The 23,065-nt window shown below is 40.4% G+C and overlaps 1 protein-coding gene across 1 annotated transcript in view; it reads left to right on the top strand.

Annotated features, from left to right (window-relative positions):
* The window catches only part of LOC136445036 (importin-13-like), a 52,217-nt gene extending 32,137 nt beyond the window's left edge, over positions 1–20,080 (top strand). The window contains exons 33-37 of the mRNA XM_066442883.1: positions 4,187–4,239; positions 4,707–4,773; positions 4,942–5,078; positions 6,041–6,234; positions 17,243–20,080. Of these exons, the coding sequence (XP_066298980.1) occupies positions 4,187–4,239; positions 4,707–4,773; positions 4,942–5,078; positions 6,041–6,234; positions 17,243–17,309 (518 nt within the window). The 3' untranslated portion in view covers positions 17,310–20,080. The remainder of the gene's footprint in view (positions 1–4,186; positions 4,240–4,706; positions 4,774–4,941; positions 5,079–6,040; positions 6,235–17,242) is intronic.
* The last annotated feature ends 2,985 nt before the right edge of the window (positions 20,081–23,065 follow it).

The following is a 23,065-nucleotide window of genomic DNA, read 5'->3' as shown; positions in this document are numbered from 1 at the left end:
GAACAAAAGGGTATTGAAGACTTATCTATTTAACCTGCTTTATAGAATTGTAAAGCCTCCACCAGGCCTTCCTACTGGGGTATAAATCATAGAATTCAGCAAAAAAGGAGTGATTGGTCAATAGAGGGTCAATATTTCGCGCTTGCAAAAGAAACCCTCTGGCAAACCCTTTGTCTGGGGGCCAAACTTCCCTGGCAAATATTCTTCCTATAGCTGGCGTAGTGAGTTAGCTGGTATAGACTAGACTTTAGTATGTAGATCAACCATGTGCTCTTGTTTACTAGGTTTAAAGGCTGGGCTGTTGTTTTTCTCTACCCTGTGGTGAGGCTCTCTATAGAGTCTTTGATGATCTACGGTCTGTAGAAGAAAAGGGCTTTAAAGCAACTCATCCCAAGCAACATAAGTGAAAGAAAAAAAATCATAGAAGGCTGACTGTTCTATGTCTTGTCATTAGAAATTATGGAAATGATACAAAATTATAGGTTTATTCCACACAAATTTGACTTTCCTCAGAAATATATTGGACCAGTCAGTTGTTAAATGTCAAATTTCAGGATACACTTGTCAAATTAAAGAAGGTTTTATCAAGTTTCAATGGACATGAGAAAAACATGTTGTGTTCCACCAGCTTCCATATATGGGCGGTTCCTCAGAGTGATGTTGCTAGGTGACCAGTCAGCTGGAGAGGTGATGCAATCTCTTGTTTTGAAGGAAGAAGTGTTACTGTAAGACTCCAAATTTGTCCTGACTTCAAATTGAATTACCATGATATGCACACCACAGATGTAGTCCACAATCCTTTGGAGAGATAAAAAGTTGTTCATGAATTTAAAGATTACCTTGGATAAGTTTTTGAAAACACCTTTTGAAGAAAAGAAAACTGAAAAGATATTGTAGTGAACAGGCCCATGGCAGGATACTGCTGTATGGCTGCAGTCAGTCCCACAGCCTGACACAAACTTCCCACTCGGAATGTTGGGAATGTCGCCAGGTTCCCAGCAGAAGGGGGTGAACGACCTCTTGTTGTTGAGCAGGGATGGAAGGCGACCTTGATCCAGATATTTGACCTTGGAAGATGCCCCCAGGAGGTATCCAGCTGTCAACAACACTCTCGCTGGTGTTATGAAAATACTGGTGGTTGGACCAAGCTAGAAAACAGGTTGATCTTCAAAGGAGTTTGTGAGTGAGTTTGTGAGTGAGTTCGTGAGCGAGTGACAGAAGATAGAGGATCCAGGCTAGCCTCCTTCGCAGACTTCCTATGAACAGCGGTGTTTATGGGGGGGGGGGCAAGGTTCTCTGCCAAGGGAGTTGTGTAGACGAGGGACGACGCTGTTCATTTCCACAAATGTGGCAAATCCCAATAAAAATGAACAGCGTCGTCCCTCGTCTACACAACTCCCTTGGCAGAGAACCTTGCCCCCCCCCCCCATAAACACCGCTGTTCATAGGAAGTCTGCGAAGGAGGCTAGATCCAGGCCCTGAAGATGTGAAAGTTGACTTAACATCCAGTAACAAATGGAAATGATAAAAGGTCTTTCAACATGTTATGACTTCGATATTTGAAAATGACTTCCCAAAATGTGACAAGTGTTTGGGAAAACAAAACCCCAAAAGTTTGGTCTCCTCCCATTCATCAAACATTGAAGTTCTGCTGATCTTGCACACCGTACCAATATAAGGGGGACCTGTATGGGGGGTTCCAACAACAATGCTAAATTTCAGAGGACCATCTAATAGTATGCATTACATTGAATTTGCAATTACACAGAATGTCGCCATCTCATAATGAATTACAGTGATGAAAAACTCTTCCCTACGAATTACGGTAAATTAAAACAGCTTGTCTACGCTTTATGGAAACGGGGCACACAGGCCGCCATACAGAACCAGTGGCCCCATGTTCTGTCGCCCCTACCAACAGAGAAACAGTGGAATGATGTAACAAATATACAAGCTCATACATGTGATGTTGTTTTTCCCCACACAAAAATGCCTTACGTAATGAATGAACTTACCTCTGGACTAGAGGGAGGCTTAACTGGGTCATATGAAGTTCAGAGTCTCCAAAGTTCAACGTTACTGAACTTTTGTTGAACTTTAAAGAATTCTTAATCATAAAACTATATGTAGAAAATAAATGAACTTACCTTGGACCATGGGGGAGCGGCTTAACTGGGTCACATATAGTTCAGAGTCTCTAAAGTTCAGTGCTAGTGAACTTTTATTGAACTTTTAAAGAATTCTTTGTTGAAATCCTTTCTTCTCAATCATCATTATAGTTTAATATAGTGTGCACCATGGAATTTATGAGTGATGCCAAATTTCTATACATTTACAATATCGAATCACAGAAGCTTAAACACATATTTAATGAGGTTTACCACATTTGTGGATTCCGAAGGATTGACATAACAGGTGACTATCACCTTTTCAAGATGTCAACCCGGACCAGACTGTTAAGTTTGATCCACTCACACGGGAAGGACCCCTACTCTTTTCGATAAGTGTGATGGGTTCTTTAGCGTGTGACTCTCCTCAAACACGGGACCTCCATTAAATGTCCTATCAGGGGATGGCCCAAACGAAGCTAGGTACTCATTTTCACCTGAGTAAAGTGAGGAAAGTCGTGTAAAGTGCCTTTACCAAGGGCATAATGTCAACGGGACAAATCAGGGGACCGTGGATTCGAACCCAGGATCTCTGGGTTCTGGGCCAAACACCCTGCCACTACGCCACCGCGACGTCACGGGCGAAAGAATCAAGATTCATTTCTTTGCAATTGACTGATTGAAAATGCAGGACGTGACACTGATTTGTAAAACATGTTTTTAGTCACGTATTTGCTTCGTTAAAAGTTTCGTAGCGCAAGATACAATCATGCATCAAAATGAAATCGATTAACATGTTTTCAGAAAAAAACATGTCCCAGATAAAGTAAAAAAACAACTTCCAAATATAGTACAAAGCAAACAGTCAGCCTTCTCTCACCTTTACCTTACCATACGGAACAGTGAGACCCAAACTTTGGCAGGGAAGGGTCGTAAGAAAAACATTTTTAAACTCGTCTTTCTGTTTACTTTAACTTTGCTCTGGCTGCAGCAAAGATCAGGCTACATTCCCTGTAAATGATTTCAATCGTCACTTAGAAAACACAACAACTTCTTTCTTTGTTGCTGTGCATTTTTTGAATCCGACTCCCCCTTAAGTCTTGTGGAAGATTCCTGCGGTACGGTAAGGTCGGTAAGCCTTGATCTTTGTACCGACCCAACCTTAAAACAGCCGTCATAAACAACCTGTGGTGTATTGTACAATCTATGAAACCTTGGCAACCAAACAATGTGCCCTGCAAAGGTATTGTTGTGTCCATTGTGACATGTATGGCTTGGAGAAGTGTTTTTTTGTACTTTACTACTCTTGTCATAAACTGTGTGTCAGCAAAAAAAAGAAGACTTTGGTAGACCATCACTGCATCAGTAGAGAAATGGTATTGCAGCAGAAACAGTATACTCTAGATTTTATAAGACACTTTGAAAAGGAAAAATCCAATAAACTTTTCATTCAAATATCTGTACAACCTATAATTATGACAGACAATGACCCTATACTTTATAGAATAGAAGAAAGTTTTTTTTGTCACATGAAACTTTTCCGACTTGACATAATTGTTGGAAGTGTTATGGAGACAGAGTCCAACACAAAAGAAGTTGCACTTATCCAAGTTCTTTTGTGTTGGAACTTACAGTTAAACTTTAAAAAAAGAAGTCAAACCCAAAAGCTTAGATTGCATTCTGTAGCAGTTCGTAGAATAGTCACTTGTTCCACTTGTCACCATTGTTAACTTGCACTGTCTGTATACTTCTATGTGTTGTTTCATGTTGCAATTAGCTCTCAGGCAAGAACTTAATAATATGTAAGTGCTGTACCAACCTTGGTTTACTGAAACCAGCTCAGAGGCGCACCCGGGGGAGCCACCACCTCAAGTTTCAAACTATCTACGCTAGAACCGACACACACAAGCATACTTCCCCCGTACCATTCCCCAGTGGAATGCCCTACCAGGCTGGAGGCCTGCCCGCCTTAGCCTGGGACCTCAACTCCCCCCCTACTTTGCCCCTGATCGGGCTATGCGGGGTAACAACGATGAAGATGTAGATAAATAACACGGAACACTCTTGTTGCCCTGCAGGTATCAGGGAACACCCAGATCTGGTGGAGGGCTTCATGAGTCTGGCAGGCTCCGTAAGTACACCTCATGTCTTCAAACTTCCTTACAAACAGACTTACACATATACAGAAGTACAGTCAAACCTGTCTATAGGTAGCCTGAGTGTTATCCTGTTTAGTTCCAGGCTCTACCTTCATAAAAATGGTCAACATTAGGCAGGCTATCACTTTGGACAAAATTATTAATGCTTTATTTGTTAGTGGGAAAAATGACTAAGGGACCACCAAAATTTTGAGCACAATATTGCCAGGTATATGTAGTCCTTATGTTGTTATTGTTGTTGTCCTTGCTTAACATCTATTATATCGCTAGACGTGGTCTCTTGGTGCTGGTCCTTATGCAGAGGTTTGAGTTTGACTGTACTCTGAAAGACGCAGATTTTGTTACAACCTTTTACAGCCTATTATAATTTCCATATTCCATATCGTGGAAATAACTTTTCTTCTTTAAAAAGCAAATTAATATTGTTGTTCCCTTCCAGATGCTGAAGAGATGCCCGGCAGTCTTATTCCAAGAAAACAGCAACCCAGAAGCTCTGTTCCAGTGTGGTAAGCCTTAAGCCATAGCCACTTATGGCCAGAAAATAATCAGTATGGACTAGGGTAAAGTCTCACATTGACATAAATATTTGTAAACCCAGAAAAAGGATGTACGGTCAACTTTCTGTATTGATTGTTGCCAGCTGGTGATGTTTAAAATGTTTGTATTTCCTGCAGGTTTGATTGCGTTATCCTTCCCAGAGAACCATGTTGTCAAGGCAACATGCGTCTTCTTCACCGAGCTGATCGGCCAGAGCGCCTCCAACCCGCTGGTGTTACAGGTCGTCACCCAGCACGGCCGCATGCTGCTGGAGGTAGTTATATCATTCCATATCATATCATATCATATTATCATATTACATCATAATTATCATATTATATTACATCATATCATATCATATTCATCACCCAGCACGGCCGCATGCTGCTGGAGGTAGTTATATCATTCCATATCATATCATATCATATTACATCATAATTATCATATTATATTACATCATATCATATCATATTCGTCACCCAGCACGGCCGCATGCTGCTGGAGGTAGTTATATCATTCCATATCATATCATATCATATTACATCATAATTATCATATTATATTACATCATATCATATCATATTCGTCACCCAGCACGGCCGCATGCTGCTGGAGGTAGTTATATCATTCCATATCATATCATATTACATCATAATTATCATATTATATTACATCATATCATATCATATTCGTCACCCAGCACGGACGCATGCTGCTGGAGGTAGTTATACATACTTAAATCTTTAATCATATTGAGATAAAGACATGTCCCCGTGGCACAAGCGGTAACGCAACCCTGCTGCTTCGCCATCCGGATCAACTTCTGTGGATCCTGGGGCCTGAGTTTGATCCTAGGGTCAGCTCAGCTCGGACATGTTGCAAGGGATTGCATTTGTCATTTCGGATGGTGATGTTAAGCCGGTGGTCCCGTGTATAAGAGGGAGCTTCGGGCATAAGCCTCAACGTTTTGGACAGCATCTGCTATATCTTTTGTCAGTGAGGAAAGGACATATCTATTCAGAGCTTTGGTATAAAACCTGGTTTTCCAGTCCTTATAGTCACTGATTAAAGACAGCGGATGCTGTCTGAAACGTTTGACTGTTTCAAATTTTATCCAGTTTCTTCACTAACTATTTTTGGCAAATCTAAAGTGCTGGAAGCAGAACTTTGTATGCGCTTCAACTCGCTAAGAGTATGACCATGTATGTATGTAAAGTGCTGTGTCTGTGCATGTAGGTTATCCTGAAGGCGATCGGCGGAGACGCGCCGCGGTCAGTGACAGACAACATGGCGGACGTCTTGATGGCGCTGAACAAGCACTGCTTCCAGCAGACATGCACCTGGATGGGCGAGGTCATGAAGGTCGAGGGCTTCCCCTCGCAGCTCGTCAACGCTCAGCAGAAGGAGCAGTTTGCAAGGAATGTACTCAAGTAAGTAGAGGCCTGAAGAAAGACTGCTCAATTTATTCTTCACAAATTGTCTTGTACCCTGACAGAAGTAAGTCGGGTGTTGTCTTAGGGAACATGCTCAGATAAGTCACAGGGCATTGGTGCACCTACAGTCAAAAATTATTTGCACAGCCCCAATTTTGGGTGCACACAGGTGCACATGCACCCACTATTTCGAGCCCTGAGTTAGGTATTGTCTTTAGGAAGACCTTGTATAGAAGTATAAAAATCCCTTGATCAGTGTCACTGTTTGTGTGTTTGTTGTCACAGTTGTAACAGTGGGGATCGACCTCCACTAACTGACCAGTCTAACTGGTCCGGACCTTTTAGCCTAGTGGTTAGCGCGTTGAATTCCCAAGCCGTGCGGATCGGGATTGGCGCGGGTTCTAATCCCGGGAGCGGCGTACCCGCCCCTTTGGGTTTTTACACAGTGAATAGAATTGCTCTGTACCTACATGTACATTTATAATATCATGTACTTATAACAAGACTGGGGGACCAAACTTAAAGACTATTGCCTCCCATTTTGAATTGCCGCTGGCATTCTCCCAAAACTACACTGTGGTTGTTACAAGTTGACAGCTTATGGTACATAAAAGTCAAGTGTGCATGCCAGCCGCCAATGCAAGGTACAGAACATGCCCTGATCATGCGCCCCCTGCATGATCACCCTGCGACCTCTAATTGCACTCTGACCTTGAACATTCTTTTTGACCCTTTGACCGACCTCAACCCAGGTAGGTCATGATGAACTTTGGTAACCCAGAAGTCACCTTGCTGCAAACACCTATGTTTGCAAAAGTAATCAATAAGTGATGGAGGAATTTACCTCGCAAACTTTTGAACCGGCCAAGTCAGCTTTCTGCTGGTTGGAGGCCAGTGTCATTGCCCGAGGGTGACCGAACATGTTCCAAGGGCGTCCAGATTTGACCAACATGTTGAAAACAGGATTCTAGCGTGAAAAATTGTGCTGAGTCGTCTCTAACCTTGGTGTAAATGTCATTGACCTTTACAGGACTTTGCAGGTCTGTTTCTTTCAGGCTTTGCTGAAACTTGGCTGGTTAAGTTGTAAGCTTAGTCTAAGCTCTCCCTAAGGCCACACTGATTTAACCTTCTCCCTGCTGCCTAAGCCCATGACCAGTAAAAATTTGGTGTCAATCGGCTACCGTAGCAGGTTAAAGGTTAATTTGCTGGTTCTTATATGAAATAAAATTATGAATTACAAAATGAAAACATAATCTTCGGGGATTTAAGTCTGTACCTTTGTACACACAGAGAGGGAATATTAGTAGTCAAATTCAAGTTTTCTTCCCAGCCCTCTGCTTTTATCTCAACTGCTTGCTTCAATGTTACTTTTAAATGTTCGAGGACCAAGCAATTAGATTGGTTGTGCCCAAATAAGGAGAATTGTTCTGAGCTACATTTTGTAGTAACCTTAGCCTCATGATCTGAATTTGAGAAAGTTTGCAGGTAGGAAAACTTAAGTTGAACATCATGCAAAAATGACTTTAATCTTTTATTAACTTGTTTAAGGTTATGAACCTGAAAAAGCCATCAACCGATTTGGTTACTAGTATGATTTAAAAGAGATGAGTAATAATAGAAGTTGTATATGATGACCACATTTAAGTTTAACTTATAATCAATTTTTGTTCCTTCTATTTGTCAACTATATATCACGAGTATCTCACATGATTTCAGCTGTATATGATCAGTGACGTGTGATGTCCCCAATACGAGGTGATCAAACAGATATTTGCAACTCATACTGGGCCATCACTTGGCACAGGTACATTTATAGAGTGGTCACTAAAGACAGGTTATAGATTTTTTCCTGAAAAATAAAAGGTGAAAAAAATCGGGCTTCCAACATGTCACCCTTGAAGGCTGGACGTTGACGTTCCAAAGTCAAAGTGATCGCGTTACATAAACCAGGGTGATGTAACTGTGACTTTGCACGCTGTAAGTTGTGTAAGGTCTAAACCTACGACATCTTTCACACGTATGTCCACGATCCTTGTGTCGAGTTCTGATTGGTTAAGAGAAGAAGTTGTCCTATCACCCAGATTTATCGACTCGGAACGTTGGGTTGTTCGTTTGGTTATTTACCATCTTGATAAGCAAATGCTGTGTACGACGTAACAAAGTGGAAACTTCCACGCTGCAATCATTTTGCGGCCATGTTGATGACACGCGTGTAAATATCATACGGACGTTACCACGCTGGACACACGTGTAAGCTTTCCACAGTCCAAGGGCGAAACAAAGTGACCACGCACTTTTACCAGGCTTTAGTTTTATTATAATGACTATTTTCCTAAGAACTGAGTCAGCTCACAGATGTGATTTTTGTGGCAGAGACTGCCATTCTCGTATGGGGCTGTTTAGCCATAGTCGATGCTGTAGGGCTGTTGTGAATTAGGATTTTACCATGGTCAATTCTGACGGACGTATTTTCCAAATCTCCAAACAGATGTTAGGCTCAGTCCCGGTGTTCTACATTTAGTATGCCATTCTTACTAGTAATTAACACCTTTTAAACATTTTTGCTGGCTTCTAGTAGGAAGATAGCCCCTGCTGAAGTAAGGCTGCGCTACTAGAGAGAGATGCTGAAAAAATATGAATGAAAAAGACTGCAAAAGACCAACGAAATAGCCCTGTTTCATCTGCTTGGAGTTTACAGCATTTTGCTGCTCTGTTGTTGGACAAAATTCTAGCCATTTCAACAACTTGCTGCAAAGCTAGATTGACTCTGCTATGTTAGATCTGATCCAAGCAGACGAGAATTTTACTGGTTAGCCTTTTCCAACATTCATTCATTCGAAATTCTGATTTTGGGGAGATATATAGTGGGCCCTACTTTTCCCTGCAAAACTCTGAGAAACCAAGAAATTGAATAAGCGTGGCCCCATAGGATGATATCTTCTTCTTATTTCACCTGGTCTCTTTGTGACTGTCTTATTATGATTGAATATTGTAATCCACTTTATCTTCACGGTAGCAAAATTTCACGGTCTAAGGAAAATGGACATTTTCACTGAACTTTAACTCTACGGAACGGATGTGTGAAGGAATCATAAATAATCACAACAGGTTTTTTCACGGTTATGATAAGTGCATGGTACAGAGGTGACTGTGAAAACAGTGAACATAAAGTTACAGTGAAAGAAACAAGAATTACAGTATTATTAGATGATGCAAGTTAAAAGTGGTTAGCCCATCATTATCCCGATGAATTTTTACATCATGATAATGTAAGTCATTTTTGACCACGCTACAAACACATGTGTTAGCCGTGCCATGCTCGGAACACGTATGTTAGCCGTACCATGCTCTGAACACGTGTGCTAGCCGTACAATGCTTGGAACACCTGTTCAGTGTTCGTAGTTCAAGGGCTGTGTGACCTTCTATGCACTCTGTACTGAACATGGTTGCAACATTGAGCAAGCTTCCTTTGATAGCTAAAAGAAAAATTATATCATGATACAAAAATTATCCACATATTGTAAGTTAGAACTTCCTGTAGTTGTCGAAATTCTTGCAGCAAATTCTGGCCATGGCACGTTTATAGTACTTAGAACTGTGACATATACACTTCTTGCTACTTGTATTTAGTTGCTTAGAGCTAGGGGGATATTGTTTTTTAAATCAAGAAGAGCAAAACTTTCTTGGTAAGGTATTAAAAGAAATCTGAACTACACTTCTTTAAGAGACAAAGGGTACCATCAGACTGAAGTTGCTTCAAGTAGAACAGCCTACTTTTTAAAAACTTTTATCAAATAATACAATTGATCTAGTTTCCAGGTCGCTTTTTCAAAATGTCAATGTGTGGCCATTACAGTGTGTAAAAAGCGAAGTCATCATTACTAGTAGCAAAATCCTAGACAGTGTAAATTTCAAATGTCAAAATGATATCTGATTAAATGGAGATGAATGTTTCTGATAGCCTGCTCAGTTTGCGTAGTGGTCTTTGCTGTGTAAACCATTAGTGACACTCAAACACAGGGCCACGGGACTTGCTGACCCTTCTATTGTGTTGTAGGCGTCGAGAAAGATGTTTACGTGGTTGGAAAACCTCAATGCGTTTGGCGTTCGTGACAAAGCGACCATCTCTCACCTAAAACGCTCCTGGAGGTTGATGACCGCAATAATTGTTCTTGGGGTTTTTATGGCCCTTGTTAGGTGCATTGAAATGTTTACGTGGTTGAAAAACCTCAATGGGTTTGGCGTACGTGACAAAGCGACCATCTCTCGCAGAAAACGCTCCTGGAGGTTGATGGCCGCAATAATTGTCCTTGGGGTTTTTATGGCCCTCGTTTGGTGCATTGAAATGTTTACGTGGTTGGAAAACCTCAATGCGTTTGGCGTACGTGACAAAGCGACCATCTCTCGCAGAAAACGCTCCGGAGGTTGATGACCGCAATAATTGTTCTTAGGGGGTTTTATGGCCCTTATTTGCTGCATTGAAGAATGGAAAATAAAATACTCAAAGAGAGAGAAAACTGTCAGTGTAGCATGTTACCCTAAAGTATCTTTAAATGTGATTCTTATGTTGTCAAAGAACCAGCGAAGACAATGTCCATTCCATAAGATTTTATCATTAGTAACTACTGAATGATATAAGGCCAACTCCAATGCTAAAAGAAAGAAAGTTGAAAAAAAATGATGTTGCCCACTGCAGTTCCCTCAAGCAAAATAAAGTTGTTGAAATCAACAAAGTTATAGAAAAAATCTAAAAGGATATCCAGTAAGTGAATGATAGCTAAGTTGTCTTTTCATTCTCCCATCTCAAATTTCCAAATTCTGTATGTCCTCAGAAGTACTGTTACAGTATCAAGTAGAATGTTTATTGAGTATTCGTATATATGTATTAAGCAAAATGAATTAGTCAAAATCAACCAAAATTTGGCGTAAATCAGAAAAGGAACTTCCAGACAATGGATGACAACTAATTTTCCCTTTCCACCCCACACCTCAAATTCTATATACCCTCAGAAGTACTATTCAGAGTATAGAGTTTATAGAGTGTTGATCTGATGAGTTATTAAGTGTCTAAACCACCTGTCTGCGCCAAGAACACACCTGTCCAGCTTCTCACCTGAGTGAAAACAACAGGTGGTATAAGGTAGAAACACCTGTTGCTCGGACAGAAACTCACAAAGGTTAGCTTACAGTTATAATGAACAAGATACTTTGGAAAATTGGTATATAGAAGGCAGTGGACATTAGTGAGAAACACCCATAATCTAATTTAATTGAGAGATTCTTCGGTGAGAAAATTTGTTTGATTCTTGAATTAATGGTTTGACATGTAAACCTTTGCAGCCCTGTGGCTGAAGTACGCTTTACTTACGCCAAAAGTTTAAAAAGTAATGCTATCATAACAATACAAATCAATTTTACGCAAAACTTCAAATGTTCCGTAGAATTGAAATTACCAAAATAACCACCACAGATGTCAGAGTAGATGCTTGGTTTCATTGTTGTGGCCTAAGAGCTTGTTTGACACAAGTTAAACAAGATAATGATTTTAAGTAGTACAGCTTTATATTTCATAATCTTAATATTAAATAGGACACTGGAAAATTCTAAAAAAAAAACACCAAGACTTCTTTTTACATCTATTATTAACAACTGCACAGCAGGACGATAACCGGATGCCCTCTCGTATCGTACGATGTCGGTAATGGTTTGTTTTAGCAGAAGAAACATTAACCAATGTTTGAGGTAAGGTTACCCAGTGTAGAATTAGGCTATCAGTGCACAGATTTGGTAATTTGGGGCTGCAAATGATTTTAACGAACTATTTAGGTTACTAGTAATTAAGGACCATGAGAGACCGCCTCCTGGCTTTAGCTGAGACTGACATCAAACTGCTTTTCTGCACGTATACAGTTTACTTGCAGACAAACGTGTAACTGTTACAGTTAATGTTGCAGTTACAGTAACATCATCAAGGACAAACTTGTTGTAAACTGCAGCCAGCTGGTATTTGCAGAGTCTGATTTGTCGTTTTAATGTTGTGCATAACCAGCAAACTGCCTTTAAGTGTACCACACCAGATTTGTACTATAAGTACAAACTGCGTAAAACTTTATATATGTATAAGACTGGACTAATCTACTCACACTGGGAAGGACCCTGTGATTTTTGTTATTAGTGTTGCAGGTTCCTTAACATGCTCGAGGTGTGGCTCTCCTTAAATATGCATGCGCAAGGGACCAGCATAAGGACTGTCCCAATCGACTACGATTTATTGAATTTTCTATAACATCTTGAGCCTTTTTCTAGACTTTGATATGGTCACATACATGTATAGTACAGAGCAACACAACTACAAAAAACAAGTGATTTAGATCAAGAAAGCACACCTACTTCTTCTTGAAAATAAGCAAATATTTCCTCAAGATAGCAGGGCACATAATCTTAATTGGCCTGTCTGCTACGCCCCCAGAACTGCTACTTTGGGTCTGTGGTTACCATGGCGATGACACAGTTGGAGCCATCAGTCTGTTTGAATTGCTGTTGATGAAGGAATGATTTGAGTTACGTTTTTAATCCGAACTGTACACTCAGACATTTGACAACGGTGCAATGCTTTTAGTGATGAAGTAGCCATAGAATTAATTAACAATTCTGATTCTGCGTCAAATAAAAGGGGATTATCAAATTCTGGCCTACATGTACTTCTGTCTGCGCGACAACAATCAAGAATGAGTCAGGACTTCTACATTCAAGTCTTACTTCCTTTTAAGGACTGAGTGACCTTAATAGTATGATGTAAAAAGGTAAAGGTAAAGCAGTCATCCTCAATTGAGGTGAAGCATGATGCTTTTTCAAGTAGCTACCGGTAGTGGTAGTGCAATGCGGCCTCGCCACGGCTCGCGTTTTTGGCCAAGCACACCGGGTCACCCCTACTCTTCTCAATAAGTGTGTTGGGTTCTTTTACGTGCATACATAGGTTTAACGCTTGAGGCTAATGCCCGAAGCTCCCTCATACACGGGGCCGCCGGCTTTACGTCACCATCCAAAATGACGAATGCAACCCCTTACAACATGTCCAAGCTGGAGATCAAACTTAGGCCCCAAGATATGATGTAACTGACATTAAGGTTGATAGAGTTGAATTCTTAGTGCCACGCTTGATTGGCGGCAAATTTACTCTGCTTAAACTTTGATTAGTACATTCTTCACCAGAGACTTGATAAGCCTCCCGAGACAATGCAAGAAAGGAACAATGAAAGAAATAACTCAGGTCTTAACTCAAAGAGTTATGGCTGTGTCAGTACTTTATTCTGACAGGGTAACACATTATAAGTCACAAACTAAAAAACAGCAGACGTACAGTTCAAAGAGTGAGGCAAGAACTTTTAACTACTTTACAATTATATACATTGTACGTCGACATACCAGTTTGGGACAAAGTTATAACGTCATTCCACATTTTCTAGTCTTGCATAGCAGTGCATTGTCCTAGTCCTCAAATCATCTTGCACAATGTTATGTCGTTTTTATGCTATTTATATTTTAATTTGTCACAGTGGTTTACAAAGCAATGATACTGTAATTACAATTCAGTCCCGATAAGAACAACAAGGTTGGTTTAACAATAAAGTTGGAGTTTGAAAATTGATACAATCCCTGTAGCAGACTCAGAGTGTCAGTTAAGTCACTTTTCTGTAGCACACTTAACAGTACTAAATGTAACAGTGGGGATCAACCTCCACTAACTGACCAGACTAACTGGTCCAGACCTTTTAGCCTAGTGGTTAGCGCGTTATATTTCCAAGTCGTGCAGATTGGGATGGGTGCGGGTTCCAATCCCGCCAGTGACAGACACCCCAAAGACTTTACGTCACTCTCTTATGCTGAGGTAATAAAGAATACAACAGTTAGGGATGAATCAAGTTTTTGTTGAAAGGGAAATAAGACAGCTTGTGTGCCTCCTCCAGCCTGGTTGCCATGGCAACTGTTCCAGCCAACATGGGCAGATGTTATATATTGCCGACCCAGACAGTGTTGACAATGCTATCAAGGCGGACATTTTTGCATGTATGTGCACACCATTACGTTATACATGGAGCAGACTGTAGAAATCACCACTGCCATTACCATTGATGGTTTGTGTCTATACACCATTATACAGGTGCCAGTCTTTAAACAAGGAACCTGTTCAGTGGGGGGGTGGGGGGGGGGGTGTGAACTTTGGTGCTAATTACTTTGAAAAAATGCATTCAAATTAGGAGGCACTAGATTAGTGTTCAACTTACCGTATTAGTGTCCTTTTATTTCATATTCAGTCAATTTTGTCAACTAAAGTAAGGTGGAAAACTTGAACCCAGGCTGCCATAAACTCTTTGTCTTTCATTCTGTGAAGGAAGAAATAAAACATAACACAGTGACATAGTGTGCATTTTCTGAATGGCACTTTATGTATTGTGTAGACCACCTTATTCTACCTTATTCTTAGCCAAGGAGACTTAATTGCCTGGGTGAAAATTGTTGTCCTTATATCAGTTGAACACTCAAAACTGTAAGAAAAGCATCTTTAACCAGAACCACCATCATGCCAACAGAAAAATGTACTAGGCAGCTTTTATGCATGTATCCATCTCATGTGGTTACCTTGTGGTGAATTATACCACAGTCTGGAGTATACAAATGTACATGGAACAGCTATTAGTGAACAGCTATTAATGGCTGCAGCATTATTGGTTGGTAAACCTCAGAGTTTACTCACCAAACCTAGAGGGCAAACAGTTTGGCTGGTTCTTATCCTGTGGGAGACTCAGGAGTGATACAACACCTGTTGGGTAATGCACACAGGTATAAGGTACATAGGTAGAGAACTAACCAACACACCTGTTGGGTAACGCACACAGGTGCATCTGCAGGTACAGAACCAACCAACAAATGAACAGATGGATGGATTAATTTTAGTGTTCAACAATCGCACATCAACATTTCTACTTGATAAAACACATCAGTATCTGTATCTATATAGCCGGTACAACCGCCATTAGGCGTAACACACCAGCTTCGCAGGCACGCGGCGCGGCAGCAGCTGGTCATATTACACCGAACGGATTGTTACACCTAGTCTTTGCATATCTGACTGTAACCGTTCTTTAAAGCTACTTAGCGAAGATGCTCCTACAGTACTTGATGACAATGAGTTCCATTCTACTATGGTTCTCGGAAAATACAAATGAAACACATTCGAATAAAAGGACGTTTGTTTTGTTGTCATCCATGTGTGTAAACTACCTTATTTCCGTGCCATGCATGTCTTGTGTATTGTTTTTTGTTTATTAAACCAATAAAGAATGATTTTGGGAAAAAAAGGACAAGGTGATGACATGCTTGTGTTGGAAAAGTTATACATCATACGCCAAAAATAGCTTCTCAAGAAATTGGATAAAATTTTGAAACAGTCAGACGTCCCAGACAGCATCCGCTATCTTTCATCAGTGACTAAGGAAAAGACTGGAAAACCGGGTTTTATACCAAAAGACTGAATAGATATGTTAATGAGGCTAAGACATTTTAAGATGTCTTGACAATATAGTCTTCAAGCAAAGAAATCATACCTGTTATTCCGGAGGACATTATGTAATATTACCACCTGTTGGGTAAAGCACACAGGTGGGGACCTTCTCACCTGGTTATATGAACAGGTGGGCACTTTCAGGTCACAAGTGGTATTATTGAAGTCAGTCCATAACTAGGAAGGCCTGGGGTTGAAATTTAACTCTGAAATAAACATGTTATTTTAAACTTTGATCTGATTCCTTATTGTGTTGTCAAATGGAGACAGTTTGAAGTGAAGTACATGTAATAAATGAGTTATTATAACATTTGCAGGGTAAGAAATAACTTGTGGTCCACTTTATCACACAGCACATGGGGATTTTTCCACCTGGCTATGCGCACAGGTGTAGTTTCTGGGCACAGATTGGAATTCTGAATTTCAAGCGCAAAATAGGGAGTAAAATTCAAAGTGTGTTTAAACTTAGCTCATGACATGTGTTAGAGGCATACTATGCAGTCTGAGGTGAAGTGATATAACATCATCATCCTTTCGCACAAGCCTAAATCTACTCGTTCTCTCCATGTCCTCTCTTCCAACTGAGATGGGTTTTTTTAAGCCCGGGACATCCTTGACTATTGTTCATGAAGGGGCTGACTGGCCGGTGAACATGTATAACTTTGTCTTGGCTTCCAAACTACATGTAGCAGCTCACCCTTGGTCCTAGGCCTGTAGCAGTGATAAGTTAGATAAACCAGAAAATGGAAACTGTTAGATTAAATGCACATTGTATGAGAAAGAATTCCTCAAAGACATCATATTCTTCCTCCCAGGGAGCAAGGGAAGAAGCATAAGATAAAGGAGGTTGTGAAGGATTGCTCTGTTCAGTTTACTAACTCAAGAAGTCTTGAAGACATGTGTTTTTCCTCCCCAGGGAGTGAGTTAACAAACTTAAGATGAAGGAGGTTGTGAAGGAATTCTCCCTTGAGCAGCATACATTTTATGAGAAGTCTTACAGCATTGTAAATCCTTAAAGACGTGTGTTTCTTCCTCTCCAGGGAGCGTGTGAACAAACTTAAGATGAAGGAGGTTGTGAAGGAATTCTCCCTTGAGCAGCATACATTTTATGAGAAGTCTTACAGCATTGTGAATCCTTAAAGGCGTCATGTTTCTTCCTCTTCAGGGAGCGCGTGAACAAGCGCAAGATGAAGGAGGTCGTGAAGGAGTTTTTACTTATTAGCAGTTTACTAACTTAAGAAGTCTTACAACATAGTGGTTTGACAGGTCTTAAAGATCATGAACAAGTTCCTTAAAGACATATTTCTTCCTCCCCAGGGAGCGCGTGAACAAGCGTAAAATAAAAGGAGGTAGTGAAGAACGTAACTTAAGAAGTCTTACAACATTGTGGTCTTAAGATCATGAACAAATTCCTTAAAGACGTCATGTTTCTTCCTCCTCAGGGAGCGCGTGAACAAGCGTAAGATGAAGGAGGTCGTGAAGAACTTAAGAAGTCTTACGGCATTGTGATTTGGCAGTTTGATAATTCAGATATATATCCGCATGTATCCGCAAGAAGAAGTCTTAAAGATCATGAACAAATTCCTTAAAGACGTGTGTTTGTTCCTCTCCAGGGAGCGAGTGAACAAGCGTAAGATGAAGGAGGTCGTGAAGGAGTTCTCGCTGCTGTGCCGTGGGCTCTACGGGACGGAGTACGCGGCGGAGACGGAGTTCGAGCTATGACAGTGGGTGTGTGCAAACGCAGAGTCGGACTGAGAAAGGAGAGCGTCTGTGGGCTGGGCCATTTCCTCAGGTGCTCCATGTACGATTTGGAGTTGCCTCCATTGCAGACTCCTTCCGGCTGTTTTCTTTCTCAAGTTGCAGTTATGTTACATCCCTTTTTTATTGCTTTCTGAGAATAAGAAAAAAGTGTAATAATAAAACTGAAACTGGAAAAAATAAACAGCTGAAAGGAGTCTGCAACAGAGCCTAGATTTGGAGGACGAAACTGGGAATCTTCATCTTATAGATGTTTAAAAGCACTTTCGAAATCATTTGCATCATTATTTCAGATTTCCGGTGTTTTCAAACACACAGCCAATTTGATGTAAAAATATCACAACTGTCTTTATTTTACACATTCTCAATAATTCAAACTTTTGACAGGCTGATTCAGCGATGTAAAGAAAATGTCATGTCCAGAAAATTGACTTCCAACATATTCATCCAAATCTCACATGGAGTGCTTAAGGTGGGGGAGGGCAAGTCAGAAGATATCACAAATTAATCTCACTTTTAGCAAGACTTCTAATCAAGGGAAGAAAAAAAAATTCTAGAAATGCCTCCCCCTGCACTTGAAAAATGGACCAGCCCAGGTCTACATAGATGTGAAGCATGTGTCAAACTGTGGGTCGTGTTGTTGTTGTCTTGGTAACAGCCATTCCAGGCTGCTGATTGGTCGACTGTAAGGCAGTCCTCCGATGTCTGTTTTTGCACAAAATGATGAAAACGTCTTTGTCACAGAGATCCTCAAAAAGTAGTCTAAGAGAAAAAGTCTCAATTCCACACAGAATCATGGACCCTTGTGAGCTGTTAGTGGGCTTCAAGATAACCTAGACTTGGTGCAAAAATGGTGTAGAGTTCTCAGATTACTGTTTTTGCATAACAAGTGAAATTCTCATATAGCAAGGCCAAACCAGACCACAAGCCTTTGTAAGTCATTTGTGGTCTTCAATCTGAACTTTGACTTGGTGCAGAAATGGTGTAGAGTTCTCAGCTGACTGGGGTTTTTTTGTACAACGAGTCTTCACCAAAGGAACCAAAAGTGAAATTCTCGTATAGCAAGGTCACACTAGCCTTTGTATATTGTTTGTGGTCAACAGTCTAAACCTTAGTCCAAACCAAATAGTTTCTTGTAAGGTCTGTTAAAGCCACACTTAATCTTTCATTAAGTCAATTATTCTTGAAATACAACCAGAAGTTGCACTGGGAATTTTCCCTTTTAAGCCTGAAAACAAAGAAGCTAAACTGTGGCCCAAAGAGATTCCTAAAAGTAGAAAAAGAATCATTGTAGCCTTTATAGGTTTGCCACATCTGTAGCCACCAGTGAAGTGAAATGTAGCGATCATCACAACTTCCAGGAAAATGGCTCCAGGAAGTTATTTTATATCATCCGTCCATTTCTCCATGGGTCTTCTCTTTCAAGACCCTTGTTGTATGGATTAGTAAAAGTAGAAAGCAAAAGTAGTCAAGGTTAAGACTTTACGTATCCTTTAAGAATGGAGCTGACATCTTAGAGTTTAGTTTGTCAAGACGGTAGGAGCTTTTTTAAAGCAGTTTTGCAATTCTTTTCAAACAAATCAAATGTGACAACATAATCATAATTGTATCTCAAGTGTTATTGTCGATATCTTGCATAAGCTTCTAATAGCTCAAAGCCATGAATTAGGACATGATATAATAAGCATATTGCTATAATAACATACAATGTGGAAGCTACAAGACCAAATGTGGTTTGAAGTTGTAATTTTATGTGCAAGAATTGTAAAGTCTCCAAGCAGATATTTTAGCGGAACTTAAAGTTCAGTTTGTAAGATGACAGGGGAGTGAGAAACCTGACACTCCCTCCTCGCATCTGCTTGAATATGTTTTTAGTCCCTGAAAGGGCTATGTTAATCATAATACAATGTTATCTAACCCTGTACATTATTAATGTTTAAGGAAAAACAGGGTACATTCCTAAACATGACTATTTGTCAGCAATAACTAGAAAAAAATTTGCTTTTTTTATGTCTTTTCTCCCCAAAGAAAATCTTCATAAAGACTGCACTTGTTGCGTATTACAGTGATCTTGTACAGAAATAAGTAAGTCTTTTTAAGTGCCGACGTTTCAGTAAGAAGGTGAAATAAGAACTCGGTTGTGTATTAGAAAACTATAATATCCTATTGTTTACCAACCTATTGAAATTTTATTGCATACTTTTAAATGTGCCATTTCAGATGACACAAAGTAATCTTGACACCGCACTATCGCTATAGGTTGATAAGTAGTGCCTACAAAAAAATCAGTCACAAGGAAATCATCTTATAAATATTTAACTCTTGCAACAGTCTTTGCTGTATTCTTGCAACAAAGGAGGGTATCAAATTACAACCTCCTTGTTATAACCAATCATATTACCTTGTATCGTGAAGAACAGCCAATCACAACTGAGAACCAAAAAGTTAAGAGACTGAAATTTTACAGTGATGACGAAAACGTTTCATGATGTTTTAAAGAAATAAAGCTCAGTACAGCTCAACCACTGTGTTTTTGTTTTTGTTTGTTCCCTACATTTGAAAGGAATCTCAAATAAGTTTTCTTTACTTGCTTCAAAGAACGGAATTCAAGTTTTAGCTATGACATTACTTTGGGGGAATGAATGAAGGAATGAATAAAGGAATGAATGAATAAAGGAATGAACAAAAGAATCATTGAAATACTTATTCATTATACAACATGGCAGACTTTCAGTGCAACATTGAAACTGTTCTGTAAAACATTGGCAAACTTTACAATTAGAATCAAACGGTTGTATACTGTCTAGTCACAATCTAGCCTCTGCCGGGCTCCACAGGTCCCTGGAAAAAAGTAGAACTTGACCAAATAGACAGCGAATATACTGGTCGCAACCTGCAAGTCCTTCAGCGGACTAACTACTCTGGCATGTTATCTGTCTATATGGCGAATTTCTACTATTTTTCCAGCGACCTGTGGAGCCTGGTAGAGGCTAGTGAAAATCGACACAAGGTAGCAAAGTGAATGAAGAAATACCTGATACCTGCTGAGATGAAAATGAAGAAAATGTAGAGAAAACGGCTGAGGAAACCTGTAGCTGCTAGCACCTCGCACCAACTCTGAGTGAGTGAGTGAATGAATCAACATCATCGCCGCATGTCAGTCCTTTCACTGAGACGGGCCGTCATTGTGAATGAATGAACACCAGACAGAGGAAACGATTTTAAATTCCGCCAAGGAAATGTTAGCTGCTACACACCAAAGTTCTGCCTTCAGCTAGTATTACTTCAGTCTTTGAATGAATGAGTGAGTGAGTGAGTGAGTGAGTGAATGAATACTACTCTCCAAGCTTAAGCAGAGGAAGGTTCCGGCTGCTTTTTGACGTGTTTTTAGTCGTTTTTGTTGGACTTTCTACTTTGTCATGTTTTTTTGTCTCTATAAACCCCACTTATATAGAAAAAAAAACATGACAAAGTAGAAAGCCTGACAAAAACACGTCACAAACCAGCCGGAACCCCTCCTCTGCTTGGAGAGTAAATGAATACCAGGCCGAGAAAACAATAAGTAGCTTAAAATCCGGCTAACGAAATGTTAGCTGCTATGCGCCGGCGCTCTACCTTCACCTTGTCTTCAAAAGTAGGCAATGAACATGGTAGGGTCACGTGACCAGGTCACTGACCTTTTGTTTGATGTCGTCACCAAAATAATTGAAAGGAACTCCTGTATAGAGGTCATTAACCCCGAAGGTGTATTTGTGCATCCGAAGTTGCTGTCGAATTTTATTGTGATCAAATTTAGGTGCACGTGTATAAATGTAGGATTGGGGTACTCTCCAAGCAGAGGTTCGGTTCCGGCTTGTTTTTGACGTCTTTTTGTCGGGCTTTCTATTTTGCCCCGTTTTCTTTATGGCTGGCCGACATAAAGAAACGGGGCAAATTAAAAAGCCTGACAAAAAGACGTCAATAACAAGCCGGGGCCGAATCTCTGCTTGGAGAGTAGGTTTGGGGGTGAACGCACTTGTTCGGGTCATTGACCGCTAGATGTGTTTTTGTAACAAAAGTTGCTCCAATGTCATCGGAATTAGCTAGGAACATAAAGAACACGTCATTTAGGGTACTGACTTGGTGGTTATTCTTAAGTTAAACCAGAGGTTGTTGTTATTGTCATCAAAATTAGTCAGCGTTCTACTCTCCAAGCAGAAGTAGGGTAGTGAAATTTCTTCTGACTTGGCCCTCTTGTCTGGCTAGGCCGCTGTCAGAAAAAAAGGGTCTCTGAAAAGGTGCACATGTACAATACTCCACAGTCTCACATAGCAAACACCACGCCTGACATCTGCTTGGAGATAAGTCAGTGCTTGTGAAAAAACGTCATCGATGACGTTAAAGGCCAATATCAGGCAAAAAAAGCATTTTCAAAAGTGGCGTTTGTTGAGTTCACGTCGTTTTCTGTGAGGTCAAAAAGGTAGCCAACGTTACATGTGTGCAAGTATGCAAAAACAAGACAAAAATTGCAATTTTTGTCAGTTTTTCTTCAAATTTGTATTTTTTGCTCGTTTGATATGTGTGCCCGGTGGTGCTTAAGCCTTACGGCGCACGAAATAACGCGATGGAGTACGAAATGAGCGAAACAACGCGGAGAAAGAACATGCCGCAGAAGCCATACATCTGCTTGGAGATCCCGCTGCGACGCTAAACTATGTCCGATCGTTCCCGATTCTGGTACACTATAAACTATGATACATGTATGAACCGTACCCGCATTTATGTGTACCATTTTAATTTGTACTTAACCACATGAAGTTTTCTGATAGCTGCCGGGTTCTACAAAGTTACTTACCATGACCACCCTTGTCAGGGTAAGTACGTGGTAACCGGGACCCGGTAGCTGTAGCTGAAAACGGCACGTAGTTGAAAGAAAAGCACACGGTGAGGGCTACAACAGAGGCTGCAACCTTAACGTACATGTACCTGTTTTTTGTCGTCAATTTTAGATTACTGACAAACATGCAAATTTAACCTGACTAAAGACTTGTGCCCGAAGTATGGCCCGAACTGGAAATAGTTTGTCAGAAAGGTTTCTACCAAAGTTTCCCCCTACCTTCCAGTTTTTGTACACAGTATCCCCCCCCCTTCCTTACAGCCCCACTTCCAATGTATATGTGTACATTAGGTATAACATACATGCGTGTGTTCCAAATCTGAATTCCGTGATTTTAGGTACAGAAAGTACTATATTAAACGTGGTGGAAAGCTTTGTAATTATATGCGTTCCATTTCAATAAAACTCACGATTCAGGATAACCTGTGAACGTCTATCTAGGGAGAAGTGTTTGAATCTAGCGCAGAAGTTTGAATCTAGTCCTGTAGCTGTCTAACACGTTATCTATTAACTTTCGGACGGTTTGTGGTACATAACACCAAGGACCTATTAAACTTTCAAGCTTGTTCTACGCGTGTTTCTTCTGCATTTTATACGGCTTTCTTTCTAGCGGTCTTCGTTTCTCTCCTTG

The sequence above is a fragment of the Branchiostoma lanceolatum genome, chromosome 11 (assembly GCF_035083965.1).
Source record: "Branchiostoma lanceolatum isolate klBraLanc5 chromosome 11, klBraLanc5.hap2, whole genome shotgun sequence".
Lineage (NCBI taxonomy): Eukaryota > Metazoa > Chordata > Leptocardii > Amphioxiformes > Branchiostomatidae > Branchiostoma > Branchiostoma lanceolatum.
The sequence above is the reverse complement of the archived record's forward strand: the minus strand, read 5'-3'. Positions and strand labels throughout refer to the sequence as shown.